At 40.6% G+C, this 13,918-nt stretch overlaps 1 protein-coding gene across 2 annotated transcripts in view; it reads left to right on the top strand.

The window, feature by feature from the left end:
* TCF25 (transcription factor 25) overlaps positions 1-13,918 on the top strand; it is a 41,615-nt gene that overhangs the window by 3,524 nt on the left and 24,173 nt on the right. For both annotated transcript variants that reach the window (XM_056525980.1, XM_056525979.1), the window contains exons 4-9: positions 1,540-1,685; positions 2,765-2,830; positions 3,781-3,863; positions 3,998-4,128; positions 9,517-9,616; positions 9,781-9,874. In XM_056525980.1, the coding sequence (XP_056381955.1) occupies positions 1,540-1,685; positions 2,765-2,830; positions 3,781-3,863; positions 3,998-4,128; positions 9,517-9,616; positions 9,781-9,874 (620 nt within the window). The remainder of the gene's footprint in view (positions 1-1,539; positions 1,686-2,764; positions 2,831-3,780; positions 3,864-3,997; positions 4,129-9,516; positions 9,617-9,780; positions 9,875-13,918) is intronic.

Raw genomic sequence — 13,918 nt, 5'->3', positions numbered from 1 at the left:
CTTGTCCACAGTGCTCTCTGCGGACACCTGCTGCCCGTATCAGGAACTGTCCAGAGCAGGAGAAAATCCCCATTGCAAACCTATGCTGCTCTGGACAGTTCCTGATTCGGGCAGCAGGTGTCCGCAGAGAGCACTGTGGACAAGACAAAAAAGAAATTCAAAAAGTATAGAATTTTCTCTGTAGCATACAGCTGCTAAAAAGTACTGGAAGGGTAAAGATTTTTTTAATAGAAGTAATTTACAAATCTGTTTAACTTTCTGGTACCAGTTGATTTAAAAAAAAAAAGTTTTCTACTGGAGTACCCCTTTAACGCAAAAGATTACTAGTATAATACTTGGAATGGGCTGGTCTGTCAGAGGGAGGGACAGGCTGAGATAGAAATCACTGAAATAAGACCTGTGAGAATGTGAGGCTCCCAACAAACTGCCATAGTCACCATACCTAAAGGGCTAAACATAAGGTAAAGAGTACAGAAATTCAGAGTGGATACAGCACCAAATAGCTGAGGACTCAGGCTGGTAGATGGAGCAAGACTTTATTTGCCATCCATGTATGCCACATGGATGGCAAATAAAGTCTTGCTCCATCTACCAGCCTGAGTCCTCAGCTATTTGGTGCTGTATCCACTCTGAATTTCTGTATGCTTTTCCGGGTTGGCATTCCCGGATGATCACCTGCACATGCTGATTTGATCGGTGCTGTCTCTCCTCTTCATCTAAGGTAAAGAGTAGTAATTTTTTTGTTTTTTCTCCTACATAGCTCTAGGTCAGAAGTTGTGTTTATATCATTAAAAAGCTATTAATGTATTTTGTTGCAGCCCAGTAGCTGATATGTTGGGCTCAACTCTTCATTAGTGTCAATTCACATGTACTGTATCCTGTGCATATCTTATGCACAGGATTCAAAGCTACAGATTTTAATGTAAATGTTATGACCGAAAGCTTCAAATCTGCAGCATCAAACCCTGCCAATCAAATATGCAAAGGATACTGTATGTGTGAATACACCCATAAAGGGAATCTGTCTCCAGCATTACCCGGACTAACCTGCTGTTACAGGTTAATACTGGGTGATGTTGATTCCAACAGAGATCTCCACCCATAACACAACACATTTGACTGCCCGACAGGACCTGCTCTGTATGTGCTACATGCTGGAGGTTTAGGACCTGTGGTGATGTCACAATTATGCAACCAGTACAAGTGGGGGTAGAGTTAAAATAAATTCAGTGAAGGTAACGTTCCCTGTATAGGGCCAAGCCAGGTATGTAGAAGAATGCACCAAGGGGCTTTGAATGCCCCTATAGCACCAATGCACTTAATTTGCATATTTTGACCTTCATGCATAACTTAGGAACAGACCATGTAGGAAAAAAAAGGTAACCCGCACTGGAATCTGCATTACCCACACTATTACCCCTTACAAGCAGGTTAGTGCCGATGACAGATTCCCTTTAAGTGCTATGATGTAGGTCGCATTGTGTATTGGTATGTTGTTATTCTGCAGAGTATCACCATTTTGTTTCCAAACACATACAGCTGGATGGTGCTGTAGAGGGCAGTGTTGAGCTAGAAAACATCGACAGTATTTTAGAGAGGATAGAAAACGCCAATGGAATTGCGTACCAGATCCAGAACAACAGCAACCACACAGATACCCGTCCTCTGCTATATGTTGAGCACAGGTATAGTTTATCTTCTTTTTTTTTTCTCTTAACATTTAATAATTGACCACTTCAATATTTTTTTACTTTCTACTACATTGTTTTACCAACATTCCCAAAATCTTCACGCTTTATTTTGTTAATTTCAGTCTTTAAAAAGCATCAATTCAATTCTCTTCCGGTTTTCTACCAGTCATTTTAGCCATAACCAAAATTTTTGCTAGCACCGTCTTATTTTTGGTCAGTGTTGATGTCAAATCTCCCAGGACTTTTGTTTGAAGAGAAATTTATATTTACCTTAACTTTCTCTTTTATTATCTCATGGATTGCCTCCAAATAGTTACTAATCTTCATAATATGGTCACAGGCAACTGTCCTACAGGTAAATAGTCTACCCTTATATCTACATCAGAATGCCTGGCTTTAACCTTAAAATGATGTCTACTTTACGAAGCACAGGAAGCATTAAGCCCTAGGTTAAAAGGGCCCTGCTGGATGGTAATAGCTTATCTTTAGGAGACGCCACTATTGTTGGATTGGTCCAACTCATTTAGCACCCTTCAGTCTAGTTTCAGACACCAGGCCCTGGTCATCTTATGACATGCATCTACAACCCATGGCAAACATTATGGAATGAAAAGAAAACTACAGTGTGTTCACCCAGTATCCTGTCATTTTTGCCAAGGTTTTAATAAATCTTGCACCAGTGTATAACTGGTATCCTCCACTATATCCAAGATAAATCCACACTGGCAGTGTCACACAGGGGGCCTCCACAGCGTGAAATACGCTGCAGATGCATTGACGGCAGTCACAGGGGGACTGCAGAGCACGCTCCTGGCTGCGGCCAGGAAGCACTGTGTGTTGTGTCATAGTGGTGGATTTCTCGCTGTAGAAATCCACCTCTATGAGCAGACACACAGAGCTACCTGGTGGCCACAGCCAGGAGCTTACGCTGCAGTCCCTCTGTGACTGCCATCGTTGCATCTGCTGCGTGAAATACACTGCGGATGCACCCCATGTGACCCTACCCTAAGAGCACATTTTGGTGTCTCTTTCTCTCCTGCTATCATAGTAATTTGCACTGTTTCTATTTATAGGAACCTTAATCCAGAAACTGAACTGAAAAAGTTTTTTGGATCTCGAGCAGTCATGGGAGATCAAAGGTGGGTTAATAGACTGGGAATATGACGACATCGCTTGTCCCTTGGGGATTCAAAGATTTCCCCACTGGCTAAAAGTTACAGATACTCTTACTTTTCATCCCTTTGTTTTTCCACTCTTAGTTGAACTTTATGGACCTGTGTCTTTTTGGGTGTACATATAACTTACCAATTACCTTTCAGATACTCTTAAAGAAAAGAGTAATATGTATTTTTTTTTTATGATCACCTTGTGAAATGACATAACTGTATTTTGCAAGTTGGCACAACAGGGCCAGGACAAGGTATTTTGGTGCCTTAGGAAAATAAGACAAATGCCTGGGTAAGAAGATAGGTACCCTAGTAGATAAATAAGTGCCCCCTGTAGGTAACTGCACAAGTAGATAGACAGGTGCTATATGTGCTACATCTTTTTTTTTCTTATGATTACAGTTTTTTTTTTGTGTATAGTACAACATCAGGAACACTAGTAACATTTATATGTGTCAGTAAAGGGCTCACAAATTTTTGTTAAGGTGTATCTTAACGAATCATGTGATTCCCCATTCAAGTTAAGGCTTTTTTTGATCAACGTTAGTATGACTTAGGATTAATTATATCTTAAAAACGTGTAATTTTCTGTATTACCATGTCGTGTAGTGTTTCTTCGGAGAAATAACGCTTAATGCTTTCAGCAACATTGCCACGCTGGACCTTTTTGTAACCTTATTTTGTGGACCAGTGAGATTATGGTGATGCCAAACTTGTATAGTTAGTGTTCTGTTTTATTACTTATGCACAATAAAAACACTAAAAAGATTGTGCTGCGCCACATACAAAGACCCATAAATTTTTTTTTTTACATTGGTGGAGCTGTGTTTATGTTTGGAAAGGGTTAATGAATGTCTTGCTGACAGAGCTTTAAGAAACCCTATTATTATTATTTTAATATTACATTGGTTTTTGCATTGCAGACCACGACAAAGACAACGACTGCATCACCGAAGCACGTGGCTTACATCTCCAAAGAACACGTGGCCAAGATTCAGTAAAACCGGTTAGTGCTGCAAGATTTTCAACTCACATGGAATTCTCTTACCAGTCTGTCTGATGCCATCATTTTAAACAAGCTCTGTTTCATGATATCCTTTCTCGGGTCTTCCTATTTACTATATCTTGTGTGCTTTTTAGGTATTACTATGAGTCTTTTAGAAACCAAAAGAGGAGTCCAGTATTTCACCTTTGAGCACCAGAGAGATTACCAGCAGGTTCAGTTCAAGTTTCTGGACGCTGTAGAGTCATTGGATCCAAACAATATTGTGGTAAGCTATAGGCCACTTAAAAGGACCCATAATTTTTAGATACCGGCTGTCCATATTTCTGTTAGGACATTTGGACATCAGAGGCACTCTACTTTTGACCTAAAATGCATTAAGAAACATTTATACAGTCAGGTCCATAAATATTGGGACATCAACACAATTCTAACAATTTTGGCTCTATACACCACCACAATTGATTTGAAATGAAACAAACAAGATGTGTCTTAACTGAAGACTGTCGGCTTTAATTTGAGGGTATTTACATCCAAATCAGGTGAACGGTGTAGGAATTACAACAGTTTGCACATGTGCCTCCCACTTGTTAAGGGACCAAAAATAATGGGACAATTGGCTTCTCAGCTGTTCTATGGCCAGGTGTGTGTTGTTCCCTCATTATCCCAATTACAATGAGCAGATAAAAGGTCCAGAGTTCATTTCAAGTTTGCTATTTTCATTTGAAATCTGTTGCTGTCAACTCTCAAGATGAGATCGAAAGAGCTGTCACTATCAGTGAAGCAAGCAATCATTAAGCTGAAAAAACATGGCTGCCGTTCTATTGTATTTATTGACTAGCTGAGTACCTGGCGCTGCCTGTTTTTTCCTACCTTATCCTTGTGGGGGAAAACCAACAACGGACAAAGCTTTTGTCCTCCTATCCTGTCGCAAAATCCTGACCCCCCCCCCCCCCCATATCCCCTCCTCATATCCCGACCCAAAATCCCCTCTTCATATTCCGACCTTATATCCTGTCCTCATATTTTGTTCCCATAGCCCGACCCCATAGCCCGTCCTCATATCCCGTCCTCAGGTAGGGCTGCGTTGTGGTAAAAGATATTGTAAGCTGAAAATAAAAGGGGTGTGGCTTAACCCCTTAAAGGGGTATTCCGCCCCTAGAAATCTTATCCCCTATCCAAAGGATAGGGGATAAGATGTCAGATCGCTGCGGTCCCGCTTCTGGGGATCCCCGCTGCGGCACCGCGCTATCATTACTGCGCAGAGCGAGTTCGCTCTGCACGTAATGATTGGCAGTACAGGGGCCGGAGCATCGTTACGTCATGGCCCGCCCCTTTCAATACAAGTCTATGGGAGGGGGCGTGGCTTGCATTAAGGGGACGGGCCGTGATGTCACGAGGGGCGGAGCCATGACGTCACGCTACTCCGTCCCCCGTATCGCCCGTCATTACGCATAGAGCGAACTCGCTCTGCGCAGTAATGATAGCGTGGTGCCGCAGCGGGGATCCCGGGGGTCCCCAGCAGCGGGACCGTGGCGATCTGACATCTTATCCCCTATCCTTTGGATAGGGGATAAGATGTCTAGGGGCGGAGTACCCCTTTAAGGACCGGGTGTTTTTCGGTTTTTGCTCTTTCGTTTTTTCCTCCTTACCTTTAAAAAATCATAACTCTTAAAATTTTGCACCTAAAAATCTGTATTATGGCTTATTTTTTGCGCCACCAATTCTACTTTGTAATGATATCAGTCATTTTACCCAAAAATCTACGGCGAAACGGGAAAAAAAAATCATTGTGCGACAAAATTGAAAAAATGCAGCCATTTTTAACTTTTGGGGGCTTCCGTTTCTACGTAGTACATTTTTCGGTAAAAATGACACCTTATCTTTATTCTCTAGGTCCATACGGTTAAAATTATACCCTACTTATATAGGTTTGATTTTGTATTACTTCCGAAAAAAATCATAACTACGTGCAGGAAAATGTATACGTTTAAAATTGTCATCTTCTGACCCCTATAACTTTTTATTTTTCCGTGTTCAGGGCGCTATGAGGGTTAATTTTTTTGTGCCGTGATCTGAAGTTTTTGTCGGTACCATTTTTGCATTGATTTGACTTTTTGATCGCTTTTTATTCCTCATTTTATTTTCCAAAAAAACGCTTTTGGACTTTGGAATTTTTTTGCGCGTACGCCATTGACCGTGCGGTTTAATTAGCGGTATATTTTTTTTAAATCTGACATTTCCGCACATGGAGATACCACATATGTTTGTTTTTGTTTTTATTTACACTGTTTTTTTTTATTCCTGGAAATGCCGGGTGATTCAAACTTTTATTAGGGGAAGGGATAATTCAAAGGGTTAATGATTTTTTTACACTTTTCTTTTGCAATATTATAGCCCCCATAGGGGGCTATAACATTGCATTTACTGATCTTTAACAGTGTTCAATACATCTCCATAGGGATGCATTGATCAGGGTTTTCGGCGATTGATTGCTCAAGCCTAGATCTCAGGCTTGAAGGATTCAATCGGCAATCGGACTGCAGGAAGGAAGGTAAGAGACCTTCCTCCTGTAGTACAGCTGTTCGGGATGCCGCGATTTCACCGCGGCGATCCCGAACAGCTCCCTGAGCTAACCGGCACTTTTTACTTTCACTTTTAGCCGCGTGGCTCAGCTTTGAGTGCGCGGCTAAAGGGTTAATGGCGTGCGGCACCGCGATCAGTGCCGCGTACTATTAGAGGCGGGTCCCGGCTTCACTATGATGCCAGGCCCGCAGCGATATGATGCGGGGTCACTGTGGGACCCCGTGTTATATCACGGGAGCGGCACCAAGGACGTACTCATACATCCTTGGTCCTTAAGGGGTTAAAAGGTGGTCATGTCTTTGTGAGATGGGGTGTGGCTTACCAGCTGGACTGACACATTCACCAGGAGATGCAGAGCGGAACTTGTGGAGTAAGGCACCAGAAGTCCTATATACTTGCATGGGTCTTGAAACAAAAACCCCATCCTTCACATATGGGGGCAGGTTAGGGGTTAATTTAACTATTCTATATTTTTATTTGACATATAAGTAACATGTGACCAAGTATTATAGAAATATCTCCAGCTGTTTTGGAAATTATTCAGTAACATAAATTTCCCATAGACTTGTAATTGACTTTAAATAAACCCGGACCCTGGCAAATGGTTGTCGGTCAGGGTTAAATTACCTACCCTAGGTTTGTTGTTTACATATAAGCAACGTGTGCTAAGTTTCATGTTAATATGTTTAGCGGTTTGGACGTGATGCTGGAACATACATACATACATGCATACTAGAGATGAGCGAACGTACAGTGATTCGATTTGTCACGAACTTCGCGGTTTGTCAGTTGCTGACTTTATCCTGCATAAATTAGTTCAGCTTTCAGGATGAAAAGGTGGATACAGTCCTAGGAGAGAGTCTACAGCCCACCAGAGCACCTGAAAGCTGAAATTTAATTTATGGAGGATAAAGTCAGCAAACAGCAAGCCGAGAAATCAAATCACTGTAACTTCGCTCATCTCCAATACACACATTGAGTGTATATATATATATATATATATATATATATATATATATATATATTATGATGTGACTGCTGACGAAAGCAGCAGGATGAATTTTGAAGTTTCGGGTAATATTATTTGCTCATATTTAGCAAAATGCTTCAGAACTCATTGGACGGCGCTTCACAGAGCAGATGGACAATGACCCAAAGCATACTGCAAAAGCAACCAAAGAGTTTTTAAAGGGAAATAAGTGGAATGTTATGCAATGGCCAAGTCAGTCACCTGACCTGAATCCGATTGAGCATGCATTTCACTTTCTGAAGACAAAACTGAAGTGAAAATGCCCAAGAACAAGCAGGAACTGAAGACAGTTGGAGTAGAGGCCTGGCAGAGCATCACCAGGGATGAAACCCAGCAATGTCTGCTGATGTCTATGCGTTCCAGACTTCAGGCTGTAATTGACTGCAAAGTGAACGATTGATTTATGATTACTTTTACCCATTACTTTTGGTTCCTTAACAAATGGGAGGCACATATGCAAACTGTTGTAACTCCTACACCGTTCACCTGATTTGGATGTAAATACCTCAAATTAAAGCTGACAGTCTGCAGTTAAAGCAGATCTTGTTCGTTTCATTTCAAATCCATTGTGGTGGTGTATAGAGCCAAAAACGTTAGAATTGTGTCGATATCCCAATATTTATGGACCTGACTGTGTGTGTGTGTGTGTATGTATGTGTGTATATATATATGTATATATATATATATATATATATATATATATATATATATATATATATATATATATATATAAAATATAAATTTTTTCTTTTCATTTTAGCTACAATATAAAATATGACCGGGTTTAAAAACTTTCTAAATGTACAGGGTGGGCCATTTATATGGATGCACCTTAATAAAATGGGAATGGTTGGTGATATTAACTTCCTGTTTGTGGCACATTAGTATATGAGAGGGGGGAAACTTTTCAAGATGGGTGGTGACCATGGTGGCCATTTTGAATCCAACTTTTGTTTTTTTTCAATAGGAAGAGGGTCATGTGACACATCAAACTTATTGGAAATTTCACAAGAACAATTATGTGCTTGGTTTTAATGTAACTTTATTCTTTCATGAGTTATTTACAAGTTTCTGACCACTTCTGACTTTCAATGTGCTGCCCATTGTGTTTGATTTTCAATGCAACCCTTTTCTTCCACTCTTCACACACTGATAGCAACACCGCAGGAGAAAAGCTAGCACAGGCTTCCAGTATCCGTAGTTTCAGGTGCTGCACATCTCATATCTTCACAGCATAGACAATTGCCTTCAAATGACCACAAAGATAAAAGTCTAAGGGGGTCAGATCGGGAGACCTTGGGGGCCATTGAACTGGCCCACGACGACCAATGCACTTTCCAGGAAACTGTTCATCTAGGAATGCTCGGACCTGACACCCATAATGTGGTGGTGCACCATCTTGCTGGAAAAACTCAGGGAACGTGCCAGCTTCAGTGCATAAAGAGGGAAACACATAATCATGGAGCAAATTCGCATATCCAGTGGCCTTGAGGTTTCCATTGATGAAGAATGGCCCCACTATCTTTGTACCCCATATACCGCACCATACCATCAATTTTTGTGTTCCAACAGTCTTGGAGGGATTTATCCAATGTGGGTTAGTGTCAGACCAATAGCGGTGGTTTTGTTTGTTAACTTCACCATTCACATAAAAGTTTGCCTCATCACTAAGCAAAATCTTCTGCGTAAACTGAGGGTCCTGTTCCAAGTTTTGTTTTGCCCATTCTGCAGCACCTGAAATGGCCCACCCTGTACTGTACCTCTATGAGCCTGGACAGGGAACCGCTGCAAAAAGCTGTTCCCTCTATAGTGAACTTAAAGAGGTAACCAGTCACATTGAAAATGCAATCCAATCTGCAAGCATCATTTTATAGAGCAGAAGGAGCTGAGCAAAATAGTATATTGTTTTGTGGAAAAACTTTTAGACAAACCTGTCATTTATTTATGTAAAAAGAGCAAGTGGCGCTATCAGCATAGCCAAGAGAGTTGTCTTTGTTCATGTAGCCATTGTATCTGGTATTTTCTTTGTTCCATTTGTAGTTACTTCTCCAAATGAACCCATATCATGTAGACTCGTTACTGCAGCTCAGTGATGTGTGCCGTCTTCAGGAGGACCAGGAAATGGCCAGAGACCTGATTGGTAATTTTTTCTGTTTATGTTTGTATTAAAGAGAAAAAATACTTTTTACAGCAGTAGTGAGAGATAAATACGGTAATAAAAGCAAGATTTCAGTAAAAAAAAATTTTTTTTGTGAGATTACCAGTTTACCTGTAAATTTTTTTTATTTTAAATTTTTTTTGCAGAGAGAGCCCTCTACAGCCTGGAGTGTGCATTCCATCCGGTGTTTAGTCTCACCAGTGGGACCTGTAGGCTTGACTACTGTCGCCCGGAAAACAGGTCTGATACTGCTGTCTGCTTAGTCTTTTTTATTTTATGTTTTTTTAGGTGGACTTATATGTTTGCTTATTAGAGAATTTTACCTACTACATACATCTATAGTATATCAAAATAAGATATGTCGTAAATGACAGATTGGTGCTGTCCGACGGTGTGATATTTGGCTTCCCCTGGTCATAGGTCCATTACAGTCAATAAGCAGCTGTAATTAAGATTTATACTTTTAAGGCTGCATTCACACTACATTTACTTTAATGACCCGACCGGAGTCAAACGATGACTCTGGTCGGCTCAGTTTTGACCCGTATGCGGTTTCCTGACCGGACCTAAAACCGTAGTTTACTACGGTTTTAGGTCCGGTCCAAAACCGCATACGGGTCAAAACTGAGCCGACCGGAGTCACTGTTTGACTCCGGTCGGGTCATTAAAGTAAATGGAGTCACAGGCTGATCCGGCCAAGGTACGGGAGCGCCCGGTTTGCCCCTCCCCCCGCCAGATCCGGCACCCATGTACAAAACATGGTGTGAATCCAGCCTAAAGTTGTTTTTTTTATCTATTTACATGTCCTTAACCCTTTAACTTTTTGCTGGTACATTGCTACAAATAGATGTAATGCTACATCAGTAGTGGATGCTGACTGTTTACAGCCAAAATCTTGCTGCAACAAATAGGATCAAAACTGACTCCTGACTATTTAACCCCTAAGGTGCCACTGTTAAAGTATTACCATCATCCAGACATGTAAAAAGATTAGATCACACCAAGTCTCTGTCATGAGACCCGATGCGATCGTCAGTTATAACCAAGTGGGTGTGGTAGCACACTTCACAATTCCCTGGCTGACTGGTGTGCTCTATTATAGTCTATTGAACACATTAATTGAAGCTGATGTCTGTGAAGTGTGCTATCTTAATTGCATTGGGTTTCAGGACATGTAGGTGACACAAAAAAAATGATGTAATGCCCTTTTTCCGAAAAACAAGCCCACACACTGCAACATCACGGCTAAATAAAAAAAAAAAGTTATAGCTGTTTTTTCCATGAAATGTTCTATTATTGTGCAATAAAAGTAAATTGTAAATATACATATTTAACATGGCTGTAAAAGTAACAAGGCCTAAAATAAAGGTAATGTGTAATTTCTTGCAAATGTCATTGGGGTCCTGCCACTAGGATTAAGAAACACTATGGGAGAGATTTATTAAAACCTTGGCAGAGGAAAAGATGACCGGTTGCCCATAGCAACCAATTAGATCACTTCTGTAATTTTTAAAAAAGTCTCTGAAAAATAAAAGAAGCAATCTGATTGGTTGCTATGTGCAACTGTTCTGCTTTTCCTCTGCACAGATTTTGATAAATTTTTTCCCTATGACCTTGTGAATGTGGCAGTGGAAAAATTAAGGAAAAAAACTGTGGCTCTAAACACCAAAACATTATGAGAAAGACAAAAAACAAAAGGTGCACTCCTAGTGCAGAAGAAAAAAGGCAATTGGTCCCCTTACATGAGTGGGTTCTGATTACCAGAATCCATTGTGCTGTGGGCACAACACCATAAAAGACATGTAGAATCGCTTGTAGTATGGAGGTCAGCGGGCCAATGGTGTTGTTTGTGCAAAAAATAAACCTTGGATTAGGAGATATATGAGATTGGTTTACAGTTTGACTGACAATTCAGGGAATCAGTCAAATGGGCGTGAACTTAATTAAAAAAATGCAAATAAACGTAGAAGGATGCTGGACTGGCACTACCTTAGATAGCGTTGAACTCACATTAAGAATGGGTGTAGCTAATGCAAAAGAAACACTTGCATTCCACTTCAATGGGGTTCTCTGTTTAAAGGGGCACTCCGGTGCTTACACATCTTATCCCCTATCCAAAGGATAGGGGATAAGATGCCTGATCACGGGAGTCCCGCAGCTGGGGACGCCCTGGATCATGCTCGCGGCACCCCTTTGTAATCAGTCCCCGGAGAGTGTTCGCTCCGGGTTTGATTACCGGCGACCGCAGAGCCGGCGGCGTGTGACGTCACGCCTCCGCCCCCATGTGACGTCACGCTCCACCCCTCAATGCAAGTCTCTGGTAAAACATCTCATGTAGAAGTAAAAAAAAGGCACTCACATGGGTGTGGAAATTTTTAAATAAACTACTTGTCCAAGGGACTAAAACAGGAGCACAATCTACTTGTCCAGGCCAATTTTTGTTCTTGCACTCTCGTTTTATTCTCCTCACCCTATAATAGTCATAACTCTTTTCCATTTACAAACCCGTATAATCGATTGTTTTTTGCCAGACCGATTGTACTTTGTAATGACACCTTTTATTTTTCCCTAACATATGCTCCAAATCCCCAAAAAATTTGTCAGGTGAAAAAAAAAATAAAGAAATTTTGCAAAGTTGGTGGTTTTCTTTTCCACGCCATTTACCTTGTGGTAACATGTTAGTTTGATATTTTAGGTCGTTTTGATTACAGCAATACCATATAGTATAGTTGCATAGTTTCCATCACATTTTACTAATTTAAAAAAAAATCTAAACTTTATAGAATTTTTTTTTTTTTTTATTGGAATTTTCTGACCCCTGCAACTATTTTTTTTTTTTTTTCTGTATACTGGGCTGTATGCTCATAGTTTTTTCCGTAATCTGTTGTTTGTATCAGTACCATTTTGATATTGATCTGACTTTTTAATTGCTTTTTACTTACCGTAGTTTTTTCTGGGATATGATGTTATAAAAAAAAATGCAATTCTGTGGTTTGGTAATTTTTTTACAGTTACACCATTTACCGTACAGGATATATAATGTTATATTTTAATAGTTCGGACAATTATGCACGCACCGATACCAAATATGTTTATTTTTATTATGTTTACATGTTTTTTATATATGGTTTTAACTTTTAATATGAAAGAGGTTAATGTGTATCTTTTAACCCCTACAGGACCCATGACGTACCGGTACATCATTAGTCCACTCCTTTTCTATAACGTGGGGCCACCTCGTGGCCCCGCGTCATAGCGGGCCAGGACCCGTGGCTAATAGCGCACAGCTCTGATCACAGTGACACGCGATATTAAACCTTTAATTCAAAGTTGAACGCCGCGTCTAAAGTGAAAGTAAATCATTGCCGGTTAGCTCAGGGGGTTGTTTGGGATGTCTGCGGCGAAATCGCGGCATCCCAAACAGCTGTGACACAGCAGGAGGGTCCCTTACCTTGCCTCCTGGTGTCCGATTGCCGAATCACTGCTCAGTGCCTGAGATCCAGGCATGAGCAGTTAAGCGGCAGAATCATTGATCAATTGTTTCCTATGAGAAACCAGTGATCAATGTAAAAGATCAGTGTGTGCAGTGTTATAGGTCCCTATGGGGGCTATAACACTGCAAAAAAAAGTGAAAAAAAAAAAAGTTCATTAAGAATTTAACCCCTTCCCTAATAAGTTTGAATCACCCCCCTTTTCCCATAAAAAAAAGTGTAAATAAACATGTGGTATTGCCGCCTGCGGAAATGTCCGAATTATAAAAATATATCATTAATTAAACCACACGCGCAAAAAAATTTCCAAAGTCCAAAATAGTGTATTTTTGGTCACTTTTTATATCATGAAAAAATGAAACGATCAATAAGTCCTATGAATACAAAAATGGTGATTTTTTTGGTGCAAAATTGAAAGAGTTATGATTTTTTTTAAAGGTAAGGAGGTAAAAACGAAAATGCAAAAACTGAAAAACCCCGGGTCCTTAAGGGGTTAAACTTTTATTTCATTTTTTTAGGAGGAATCATTAGATTCCCCATACAGATCAATGTAGTACTATTGAACTCCATTGATCTGTTTTCTCAGCGCTCCATTGATAGAGCCTAGTCCAGCCAGGCTCTATCAATGACAGAGCCGCAGTCTCCAAGGAAGCAGAGGTAAGCCCTCCAGCTACCTCTACAGTGGATAGCCCCCCTGCGATCGGGGGGGGGGTCAATCCAGCCCACTAGACCACCAGGGAGCATTTACATGTCCCTAGACGCCACTGTCAGCTTTGACAGCAGCAATCTAATG

This window comes from Hyla sarda, chromosome 6 (genome assembly GCF_029499605.1).
Source record: "Hyla sarda isolate aHylSar1 chromosome 6, aHylSar1.hap1, whole genome shotgun sequence".
Lineage (NCBI taxonomy): Eukaryota > Metazoa > Chordata > Amphibia > Anura > Hylidae > Hyla > Hyla sarda.
This window is presented reverse-complemented; position numbering and strand designations above follow the sequence as displayed.